Consider the following 12965-nt stretch of genomic DNA (forward strand, 5'->3'; position numbering starts at 1 on the left):
TCAGTTTATTTGGTTTGTTTAGAAAAAAAAAGTCAATAAAGACCTTTCTCTTCTGCTTCCCAAAACTACATAGTGCTCCTTTAAATGTCCTCTTAAATGTTATCTGTCAGCGTCTTGTCGGTGCACCAGTATAGTGGGAGGGACTTTATAGACCCGACAGAGGGACTGGGAGGTGCAGAGAGAGAGAGAGTCAGACAGAGAAATAAGCGGAGGAGGCTCGGAGCTGGTGCAGTCTGTCTCTGACTCCGTCCGTCTCCGCCGACAGCGCCACTTTTAAACTCCGCGCCGGCTCAAGAGACGCTTCATTAATACTTCACAAACCTGGAGTTTGATATCGAGGAGAAATCAGAAGAAACAGAAGAAGGAAGTTTTTTCTTAACAGTCGCTCAAGTGTTGCTGCTTTCCGGCAGAGTCAGTGAAAGGTGAGTGATCATTAATCACCATGATGAGAGGAGTTGGACTGTGTGAGATCGCAGCTGTTCAGCAGCAGCACGAGGACATTAATAAGCTTTATAAGAAGAAAATGCTTCACATGACATGACTGAAAGTTGATGATGTAACCTGTCACCACTGAGTTTGTGCTTGTGTCATCTCTTCCACAGGGAGATTTCTAAACTCTGTGCATGACAGAGGAAGGGCTGAGGCGAGGAGTCGTGTTCTGAGTCAGCGCAGCCTGATGGGTCTCACCGTACACCCCCGCCGTCTCTGCCTCCAGATGATGGTGTCAAGAGGACAGGATTTGTGTCTGCTGTCTGGGAGTTCCTCATCAATCCCCCACTGAGCCGGCGCACCTCACCTCTCTTCAGCAGCTTCACCATGAACAACAGCGTGCTCTCGCGTGGATCATGCTCCAATATCACCTGCAATGAAACTCTCACCGTGAACTTAAATGGCAAGCCAGCAACGAGCATCGTCATGTTCCTGGCCGGCGTGGTGGGAAACCTGCTGGCGCTCTTCATCCTCGGGGTGCACCAGAAGGAGCATCGCTCCAGGTCGTCTATCTTCTGCATCCTGGTGACCGGCCTGGCCCTCACCGACCTGCTGGGCACCTGCCTCCTCAGCCCGCCTGTGTTCATCTCCTACGCCCGCAACATGTCCCTGATCAGTCTGGGCGGTGAGGGCCTGTGCAACCTCTTCGGCTTCGCCATGAGTTTCTTCGGTCTTGCGCCCACGCTCATCCTGTGCGCCATGGCCGTGGAGCGCTGTCTGGCCATCAGTCACCCTTACTTTTACTCGGTGCACATCCGCCGCAGCTTTGCTAAATTCACTCTTTTCTTCATTTACCTCTTTTCTTTGGCCTTCTGCCTCCTGCCATACACCGGCTACGGCAAGTTCAGACAGTACTGCCCCGGGACGTGGTGCTTCATCGACATGGACGCCACAGGGGATGAGCACTCCAACTTGGTGCGCGCCTTCTCCCTGTCCTACTCATCCCTCATGGCACTGCTGATCTTGGCGGTGTTTGTGTGCAACGGCTCGGTGATTGTCAGCCTGTGCAAGATGCACCGGAGCCAGATGATGCGGCGCGGCTCGGTCGGGTCGGCGGGGAGGAGGAGGAAGCTGAGCCTGGCCTGGTTCGGACAGGGGGAGGAGGAGATGGACCACCTGGTGCTGCTGGCGCTCATCACTGTCATCTTTGTGATCTGCTCCCTGCCGCTCACCGTGAGTTCACCTTTGACCTTCCATCAGTGTGTGTGTGTGTGTGTGTGTGTGTGTGTGTGACCCACAGATTGATATCCCGTCTATTAAAGGTGCACTATGTAGTTTTTTTCTATTCTTTAAAATGAATCAGAAGAGAAAGATCTTCATTGCCTGATTTTTCATTCTGCCTAAACAAACTAAGTAAACAATAAACTGAATAAACAAACTGACCTTAAAGGACAACACAATTTCATACTGTTTAACTTTGTTTATATGTGGCGGACCCTGCCACCTTTCTAGCTTCAAACAATGTCCTGGGGACTTTATTTTCCTCAGTTATGGGGGGAAAAAAAAAAGTATTATGAACCAAAAAACAAACAAACTCAGAGTTTTAATTTCCTCTCCAAAATAACATAGTGCCCCTTTAAATTTCCCCTGCGTGTGACTTGGATGACACATGTTGTGGTATTCAGCGTTGTCGGTATTCTGCTCAGGTTTTTACCTCTGAATCATAAATCAGAATCTGATGGATTTATTAGGCTGGAAAAGGAGGAGAGAGCTGCTGATACTCTCATGTGTCATTTGTTCAGTTGTTGAGACATGAACCGAACTGTTTCATCGAAATGAAAAGAGGTTTAAGAAAGTTTGCACTGAAAAGGGAACAGAAAAAGGTAATGTGGTCGTTAAAGGGGCCCTATGTATTTTTGGAAAGGAAACTGAAACTCAGAATTTTAGTACAGTATTTACAATATTTATGAGGTAATAATACACTCTGATATATTTAGTTTTACCATAACTGAATAAAAGAGCTGTTCCCAGAGGAAAATAAAGTCCAGAAAACTTTTTGAAGCTAGAAAAGTTTATTCAGTTTATTCAGAGTCTCCTGATTGAAGTTCATCCCCCAAAACTACATCGTGCACCTTTAACATGTGTCCCACTGGATGTACGTCTGCACACTGACAACAGAGGTCGGTCTCCAGCATGGAGTAGGTTTACATTAGTAGTATAGTTCCCAACCTCCTGTGCGTCCGTCTTAATACAATAATTCCTTCCACTCGCTCTGTAATCATCATGTACATTGAAAGCTCAGCTGGCATGGCGACGGTTGATGTTTTTGTTGCTGTGGTATGTGTTTGTCTCCCTAACAGTTGTGCTTTGCTCCGCTGGCTCCGCTCATAAAAGGTGTGCCTGAGAGCGCAGCCCTCGCCACACAAAGCGCGCTGTCACTGTGCGTGTGTGTGTGAGTTGTGCGTTTGTCTACACAGCTCCATATCTGTCCCTGTTTGAGAGTGCCAAACCTGACAACCCTGGAGGACTGGTCCGGCCCTGCCTTTCCCCCACAGGGCAAAGCTCCTCTTGGCAGGAGCCTGTGGTGAACCAGCCTCTTTGATATTAGCTAGAGGTCCTGAGGAAAGTCAAGGCTGGGGAGTAAAAAAACAGCTGGAGGATGTGAGTTGTTTTATAAAGGCATCCCTTCTTTTATATATCCGTGTGACAGCACTGGCGTGATGATGGAGTAGTTTACAGGAAGCGGTAAAAAGTGCTGTCTACTCATCGTCTGCATCTGGAGGGTTCGTGGTCACACTTGGCATGAATGTTTGACAAACTCGCAGCGCATACAGAAGTATTTACCCAGAGCTGAGAGGACGCTGAGGATGATGGTGACAGTGTACACTTATCAACAACTTGTGACTAAGACTGAAACCCTCAGCCTCACCACTCACAAAGCTCGTCTTCTGTTCTGTAGGGTAATGAGGTCGTGTTTGTTTCAATTGTCAAACAAAATTAGAGAACTTGTACTTTCATCAAGACCCGTGTTGCCTCTGTGGTTCAGTGAGATTTACCGTAAATGGAACAGCAGCTTTGCTTTTCCCAAATATAATTGATTTGATTACATTACAACTCTAATTTTATATTTAAACATGTCAAACAATCTTGACTAACAAGACTGATCAGCAGTACATCGTTCTGAATAATTCAGGACTCTGTGTCATCTACGCAGGCGTGTGTGCGTGTTTATTTTTGCCTGTTTGCTCATGTGTGTGTGTGTGTGTACATCCTTGTGGTTGTAACCGAAAGAACTGAGACGGCGGTGATGAAGTGTGTTTCCAGACCAACGTGTCTTCATGATTAACACCAGTAAGTTTGCCCCGAAGCGCAACAGATGTTGGCGAGAAACTCTGATTCCATGAATGGCAATGAAAATATTGTAAAGCTCATATTTTATGTGACTCAGCTGAGACTGACACAATCCAGTGCACGTTTGCTCCTTCACCTACACAAGCTGCTTTCAGTCATTAGTCTTGCATTGAAACAACGATGTGCCAACACAAACCATGTGTTCCTGCAGCAGCATGTGTTTCCAGTCAGTATTTCTTTACTCGAAGCACTTTGATGTAACTGACTATACCCTGGAGAACGATGCCATCAGGGACTGCACGCTGGTGGCTGAGATGGAAAGCAGGTGCTGGAAAAATGAATGCTTCCTTTTTTTAAATACAAGTTAAGCAGAAGAGATTAAAGATTACAGAGTCGGAAAACCTTTGTTATTTCTAGCGTTTATGGCGTCATGTGCATGAATAATGTTGCAGAACAGCTGGTCAAATTGTGTGATCGTGTCATTTTGGACAAAAACAAATGAGGTGGCATTCGCTTTGCATATTTCTGAGCTTTGATTGTTTCTTCACCTCCAGCAAGATAATCCATTTTCAGAAGGCAGAAGTTCAATTGGTTGTGGTGCGCTGATCAGGGAAGTGGTAAAAGATGATCAAACGCGTGGGAATTTCTCAGAAAAGCTCAGTCTCTTTGGAGGTACGGGGGTGTGTGGTGAGCTGTCAGAACGTTCAAAAGCAATCCATTGTTTGTGAATGTTTGTCCTGTTCGCTTTTACCTGAATCACACAGGCTTCCCAGGCTTGTCACTCCACAACCCTGACCCTGGATGATATATATCACCTCCCCGTCATTTAAACCTACTGTACAGTACATACTGTCCAATTACAGCAGGCAGCTCGCAAAGATAAGGTGTCATTAACCAAGTGAACTTGATGTGGCGAGTGTTATCACTGCAGCTGTTGTGTGAAAGAACGTTTGATTTGTTTGATGTAGCGTGAAACCCAAGGTCTTCTTGGTTTGTTCTAGGAGAGACTGTTGACATATCGTTAGACGTTACGCCATATGGAGTACATGGTTACTGCTTGTTAAGTACAGCTACAAAACGCCATTGATTCAAAGCCTTCCCTCCCAGAATAATCAAACACAGTTAGTGCTGCATTATGTAAGTTTATGCCACCAAATTTACACTAGAACTAACAGACGTTAAAGGAGCTTAGGTACTTTCATTTTGTGTTGATTCTGGCGGCCCCTGTGGACAAATACGGTACGCACCACCTCCGACTGTAGTAAAGATCTTGAACATACATATTTATGGCTTTGTAAGACTAATAACTTAAATGTGACAATGGTGACAAAGTAAAATTTGTTTGAGTGCCTAGGTTAGGCTACATTTAGTCTGCAGCTAAAAAATTCTGTTGCTTAGCAATAGTAATTTAGTTGAGAAAGTTAAAGTTATCATTGTTGACATTTTTGTGATGATACAGGAATGTCTAACTTTGATACAATACCTTGACAAATATAAATATTTGACACAACCTCAAGGGCATAAAATGTTATTTTTTTAATGAAAAGATCAATATAACACAGATAATAACATAACAACACGGTACAACTAATCTTTTCTTGGCTAGTAACAGAGAACAGTCGATATTTTTGACAACACCATCTCCTAGTAATGTTATGTTTACGCAGGGGACCCACCCTGTGAAAGGTATTAAGAATAACTATAATACATTTATAGAAATAGTCAATCCACTCGCTCGGTTTGCTTAGGTTCATATAAAGGGACCAGTGATAAATTGAGATTGTTTCATAAGCAGTTCAAAATTCCTTGAAATGTAACAGTTAAGGCTGAAAGGAATTTGTACTGAAACAAATGCCAAGCAGCTGCTGGTTTTAGCTTCTCCGATGTGAGAATTTGATGCCTTCTTTCAGATGATTGGATCTTTTTGGACTGTTGGTGAAGTCAAGCACTCCAAAGATGTCACCTCTGTCTCTGAGAGGTTGTGATTGACATTTTCTTGTCTGAAGCAAAGATCACTTAGTCACAAAAAAGATCAAAAGGTTAATGGAGCGTTAAAGCTGATCACCCTCAATTGCACCCTTTTTACTTCCCTCTCAGTTCATATGACGTACTTGACAAAAGGGCTTCCCTCTGAAAGGCAGATCAGCACTTTGGCCTTTCTTTGTCCTGACATCTGCAGTTTATAAATGGTCAAAGCTGTCTCCTGCTGGAAGCGACAAGTACAGACTGATAGCCTTGTTGTGACCATTACGACCCCCTCCTTGATGTTCCCATGGGAACCACAGATCTGCCTGGGGCCCATATCTTGCCAGTCAATACCTGGATCAATAAAGTGGCGCACTCATACCACAAGCTGTACGCACGTCTGTAAGTGGTTTTAGCTCTAAATATCACCTTTTATCATAGTAATCAATAGTTTGGAAGGAAAAAAGTTAGCTTTTGTTTTTTAGGTGCAACAAGTTGTTTGAATCTCTGATGAAGGTTTCCATTTGTGCCTGAGTCTTTGTCAGCAGACTAATATTGTCTAGGTTAGGTGACAGGGAGTGCAACAAAGGTCTATAAACTAAACTATGCCTCACAGAGTTGTTGAAAGTATTACAAGCACAGAAGAAGCAGCTTTAATGAGACGATTTAAGAAAAAGGTAGGATCCTGTGCTCATTAACGTGCTCAATGATAGAGGAGAGGTCAGGACGTTGGAAAAGAAGTGAAGAATTACAGGTTCCTAAAAGAGATTTTTGTTTACAATCAGAGTTGCTAACCAAAGCCTGAATGCATTTCCTTCCTTGCAGAGTTTTTGTAATAATTTAAAACCTACTATGCGCACATCAATATCCACTTGCCAGCAGTCTTCTTCCTTATTTCCTTTGTTGGCACACTTCTACATTTCTCAGCACGTTACCCTCACCTGTAGCTCACTCAAATAGCCTGAAACCTTTGGCATGACTGTGTGTTGTGTCACGATGTGCACAAGCATGGGCATCCACCTACTCCAAATCCCTCTGTCTCTCCCCCTGTGGCTACCAAATAAAAACTGACTGCAAATTAAAAAAAAGTATCAGGGGTTCACATGAGCACAGAACATTGTGTGATTTGGAAAAAAAGCAAAATGGAAATACCAAACCCTTTCCAATAACTCTAAGCGAAGTGTCAGGAAGAAGATAAACAACCGCTCTCACACATTTACGGTCACAGGGCATCGTGCCTCCGGGAATCAGTGCAGCGCCTCATAAATCCGGGCTGCATCTCACAGTAAGCCAAAAGAGAAGCGCTCTGAAACAAAAGCACATGGAGTGACGTTTGTAACAATTGAAGCAAAAGACAAAACTTCATTGGTCACCTGTTCGGGCACTCTGAAGCTTGAGAAAGATTGAGTAAAAAGAGCCATATGAAGGCTAATTATACATGAGATTCTGCTTTAAAACATCGAAAACATTTGGATAAATGAGAAATTGTACTTCCCCATAGGACTTTAACCGTAAGCGTTCAACTAAATCAACATCCAGCAGCTCCTACATCCCTCAACATGCCCAGTCAAAGCCTGTCCTCGAATGCCATAGGAAAAATGCAGAATGACAGGATCATTGTTATTCACAGACACTCCCCTCCTCCTCCAACTGGATCTGATTCAGTAATCCAGCGTGGAGGAAGATGGGAAGAGGGGAAGTCCCAGAATCCAGACGAATCCAAGATGACTCACAGCTGAAATCCCTGTCCCAGAGGTGGTATCGGATGAGTCTAGTTTTGCAACAGCACAAAACGGGAAATAATGTTGGAGGTCTCTGTGACGACAGTGTGGTAAACCATGACGTTTGACTTGTCAGATGCGTGCACATGGCGCTGGGCGTGTAAAGACATACGTGCTGCGACAGAGTTAAGAAAAGAGCCAGCTTTGTCTCCCGAACTGTTGTTATGCTTGAGTGGCTCCAGGTGCTGCTGGGAGATAATGTCATTGTGAGCTTCGTCCAGGTTTCTATAAGGAAAGATGATGCTCTGCAATCAGCAGCAGGCTTTGTAAAATAAACAATGAGGGTTCCCTTCCTTGGTGGATGGACGCTTAATCCCTCGTTCAACATATACAGAACACACGCACACTTGGACATTGATATATATAGTACAAATATACTCCTATTATGGTTGCCACAAGGTCGCAGGCTTGCTAGTCCTTCCCTGGTTTGTTGTACGTTGTCATGTTTTAAGAAAATGGTACAACGAATGATAGCAATGAAGACCCTCAAGGCTATGAGGTGTAGATATTGAACCCCTTCAATGTGTCATTAAAGTGCCTGGGTGATCGAGAACACGGCCTCAGGCTGCAGTCGGAGTGCAATAAGAGGTGAGCTGGTGCCAGAGATTTTTTAAGGGGTTGAGGCACAGAATGACGAACAGAGGTTAAAGACAGATGTAGAGCAGATGTGAGATAAAAAGAACAGCAGAAGTTGGTTATTTCATTGTGTTTTCATCGGAATGAAAAAAATATTCATGAGTCAGCGGCCCAGTGATGCTGTAAGCCGAGCCTTGCAGCAGTTTGCATGCATTTTTATAAGCTGTACAGACCGTCCTCTGTTGTCTCACAGTGTTTACCATTTTACTCCGGACAAAAAAACCCAATTACATCTGGCTTTTATCTTCAACGTGAATGTGTAGAGTCAATGTCTCTGCAGTATTCACAGGTGTTTATCGCCTGGAAACACAACACCGGGGTGGACGCGCCCATTTTCACCCGCTTTTCAGACGCAATGCTATGATGCATGTTGAAGTTAAGGACGCTGGCTTGTAAATACTTTTGTATCCGTCTCTGTTCAAGAAGCATTCAGACAGTTGGCATTGAGTTTGAAACAGAGACAGATGTTAGAGATATTAAAAAAATATAACCACTGTTAGTGGCCAAGCGTGCGCATGTGCAACTCTCAACTGAGATGAGAAAAGAAGCTCTAATTCAAAATTGTATTGATTAAGACTTCTGGATGTAGTCTGATGAGGTTTGTGATTTGCTGCTTTCTACTTTTCCCTGTTTCTCTGGTGCGTTTGTGATGATGAACGGGACACACAAGGACAAAAAACAAAAATGCCAAGTTGTCTCCTGGCATTGTAAAAAGAGTCAATCACCTGTTTTTAAAAAAACCTGCATATACACATCAGATACTCATTAACTCAAGCTGGGCAATATGATGATACTGTATCATTTTACTTTACCTACTTAGTCATTATATCCACATTACCGAATTTTATTTACCAAATCTGGTATTTGGTCAAAAATATTGTGATATTTGATTTTGTGCCTTTGAGAAGATTTCAAAATATAAAGATAAACTGTAAACAGTTTTTTAAAGCAGTATTGCTCTATTATTTACACCTTCAGTAAGTATGGTGCAAGATTAGCATCCATTTGAAGTTGTCTTTTGCGCCTCCTGATGAATGAAACTCCCATGTTCATAAAAATGTCTTTAGCTGTGTTTTCTGGACTCTTTAGTTGCTTAATGCTCCACTTTGTTTACTAGCTAGTTACTGATGTTAACTTCCAGCTTGAGGTTTTGTGCTGACTGCTGCAGCTGGAAACGATGCTAATGAGAGTGGTGTGAGTCAATTAAAAACAATAAAGTTGTGGGCTGGAAAACTAAAAAATCTCACTAGCTGAGGATGATAATCCTCTGTGAGTTCATCACTACAGCATAGGAGTGGCCCATTTTCTTATGTTTTTGTGCTTGAGTTGCCATTTTTCTGTGGAAGTGGAAAAAGTCAAACTTTGTCTTTTTCAGATTAGTCAGAATGTGTCACAGCATCAAAGCGTTCAGCCTGCGGTGAAACCGTTGTGGATTTGAAGTCAATACAATGTTGATTTGAACAGTGACACAGCAACAATGGACAACGTCCTGTTTGGGTGTTCATGTGTTTCATGCATTGTTATTCTATTTATCCCTTGAATGATCTCCATCTACTTCCAGACAGACTGGGTTACCACACATTTACTCTGCAGGCATATTGAAAACATACCACTACAGTGGTAAGTCTGGTCCGGACCAGTACCATCAAATACAGTCGCTCCCCAATACTGCTGAACTCTCAATAATAATATGCAAAGTTTGACATGTGGCTCGATTCTTTGACAAAGACATTTTGAGGAATTGAAGACCAAATACTCCTGCCCCACAAAGTTCACTGAAATCTGTCATGCAATCGCATTTTGAGGAACTAAAACAAAACAAAAACACAGGAGTGTTGGCAACAAATGTGCAGTTTGCGCCAGAGGATGTGTCAAGATGTAGTTTGATTTGTGAGATGTTAGAAGCGTGCACAGGTTCTGCTTTTATTGCATTGACCCATGTATAAATATATTTTAGTGTATATTAGTAGATACCCATTTTCACTAGTCATGACTGTATCATTAATGGACTTTTGTGTGTAATTTGAATTCCCATGTTGTACTGTGGTATCAATTTGGATAGACTTACGGCTAATTAAAGGGGAACGCCACCATTTTTGCACATTAAAGTGTGTTTACAGGTCTTGGGGAGTACTGCTGCATATGTGGAAAAAGTAGTATGAAGCCTTTTGTGGCTCCAGAGGAAGCTGCATGTGATCTGATAGATTGCCTCCTGTGATATCTCTCAGTGGCTAAGGTGCGTTGTGGGTAATGTAGGTGCCAGGTTTTGAAAAAGAAGAAGTATGCTTGGAATAAAAAAGGTGATATTTCGGATATTACCGTCCATAATGAGTCCAACAGTGTTAGTGCAATGGTTGGCTGCTTTTCATTACATGGCACCTACGTTACCCACAATGCACCTTAGCCACTGAATGCATGCAGCTTCTTCTGGAGCCACAAAAGTCTTTATACTACTTTTTTCACATATGCATAAGTACTACGTAAGACCAGTAAACACACTTTTATTGTGTCAAACAGGTGGTAACCCTTGAACACCTAAAGATGTTGCTGTATACAGTAAAAACAACGCTGTAAAACATTAGTATCACACTTTCATGTGAATATTGAAGAGAACTGACGTAAATACATCTAGATAAGACAAAAGTAGAATCTGCACACCGCTGGCTGAAGTGCGTCATTGTCACAGTTAGTTCTAGGAAACGCCTTTGGACACATGTCATTAATTACGGTTGTTTTTCATGTTGTTAATGAGGTGTACTTTGAGGTTTTTGTGGCTCACATGTCATTTCAACAGATAATTAAAGTTTGCACAGGAGCATGATATACGCGCTCACAATCTACTTCTCCCTGTAGAATCGCCACCTCCGGTAATTTCAAGGCCCACGTACGTCTTACAGTTTATGACGTTTAAATAAATAATAAAATGTTATTGATCTGGGTGATTAGTTTGGGCCTAGTTTACCTCTTCAGGAGCTGAAGAGACGTCAGCCCAGATTAAATCTCTCCCCACTGAATCGACCGCTGCCTCCAGACTCATTTGTTTAGTTACTCATACTCTAATTGAGCAGTGGGCCTCCTGACAGCAGGGTTAGGGTTAGAGACATATGTGTTGTCTCCCTGCAAATGCTGCTATTTTAAAAATAATGATTTTCTTGACCTAGCTTTTTGTTCCAGGCAAACTATCGAAAATTCTCAACCCGTCATACTGTATTTTTTTAATCAATGAGAAGGAAGGATCTAACCTGAGCTGATGTACATACAGTGCGTTCAGCTGTGTGTAAAGTTTAGTCAGTTCACACTCTGATGTGACGCACGCTTTCACTTTGAGTGTCTTTTCTCAGAAAACATCACCTCACTAATGTAGTGATAGACGTGCGGCTGATGACTGCGGTCAATATGGCAGCGTAAACAGGTGAGAGAACAGTAAGACAAACTACACACAGTAATGATGACGAGTATTGCAGAAGTGAAAATGTTTATTCTGGGCAGAAAAAAAAAAACTGCACGTAAACACTGAGGATGCTCGTTACTTGTGTAAAAAGTTCCTCAGCGCCACTTGAAAACCACTTTCTGGAACATAAACTGGTTAATTAATTATTTAGTTGACAGACATTCAACAACAATCAAAACTATAATTCACAACAACTTTCTCTGGTTTCAGCTCCTCGATTTTTAGGATTTGCTTCTTTTTGTGGGTTTTTTTTTGGACATCATTTAAAATTTAATAAGATTAATAAATAAATGGATTAAGCATTTACACCCAGTATATATTAGATTCAAGCTCAGAAATCAGTTGTTACAAATGATCACAACTTCAAATAGTGAGACTAGATCAACAGATTTTTGTTCTGAGTAGTGAATCCCCAACAATGAGCTTCATTTCATGTTTCTGCAATTTTATTTTGTTACCTTTGGTTGATTAGTCGTCCTCATCACCACCATAAACACCAGCGGGAACCACTTTTCGATTTCTTTCGTATCATTTGCCTCCCACCAGAGGATCTACCCTCTTTTTTCCTCCACCTTGCATTTTCTTGGATTTTGGCTCTTCCTTCTTTTCCCGCTCATACGGGTTGAGGAAGACCACCGAGCTGTAAACATGCTTACCTGGTGATCTGCACTCTGAGGCAAAAGGAGAAAGGTGTGAAGAACATTAATTGTGGTTGCAGGTTGTGTGCATGTGTTAACAGACAGTGTTGTTTGAAATAAAGTTGATGCCAAGACATACAAGAAATATCGGCAAATCTTTCTCACGCAATCGTTTACTGTACACACATTATTCATATCTCCATAATTGTTGTTGGTTTCTTGCTGTGTGTGCACAGTTATTTATCTATCCGTCAGCTCCTCTATTGTCCACAAATTATTGTGTGAAATGTGCTCCACGCCCAAGTGTAGAGTTTCTCAGCCTCAGGGTTGGGACCCCTCGTGGGATCACTTGATATGCAGAGGCTGATACATAGATATTTATCTGTTGCCGGTGTATTTATTCAACATTTTTATTTTAGTTTTATTTATCTATCTATTTTCAGCTCCATTCATGGTGTGGAAAACTTAATATAAAAAGTATACCAAACTCAAACTTAACATGACAACTTCTAAGATATATTTGAGAAAGAAAGAGTTTTATTAGACGGTTATATGGCTTGATAACTTTTATTTTGAAGAATTGTCAATGACTTGTACATTGGTGTTAACTAGGGGAGGAGTTTGATACCTTTTTTTTTTTTCAATCTTTCACATTCAAACTAAATACAAAATGATTTATCCTATTGTGTTTATCTTTCAACATTTGCAAGAAAC

General features: G+C 42.1%; 1 protein-coding gene across 1 annotated transcript in view; it reads left to right on the forward strand.

Moving 5' to 3' along the window:
* The first annotated feature begins 222 nt into the window (after positions 1 to 222).
* Positions 223 to 12965, forward strand: part of ptgir (prostaglandin I2 receptor) — a 29696-nt gene continuing 16953 nt past the window's right edge. Inside the window, exons 1-2 of the mRNA XM_084351996.1 lie at positions 223 to 422; positions 603 to 1662. Of these exons, the coding sequence (XP_084208122.1) occupies positions 817 to 1662 (846 nt within the window). The 5' untranslated portion in view covers positions 223 to 422; positions 603 to 816. The remainder of the gene's footprint in view (positions 423 to 602; positions 1663 to 12965) is intronic.

This window comes from Pagrus pagrus, assembly GCF_965226575.1.
Source record: "Pagrus pagrus genome assembly, chromosome: 4".
Lineage (NCBI taxonomy): Eukaryota > Metazoa > Chordata > Actinopteri > Spariformes > Sparidae > Pagrus > Pagrus pagrus.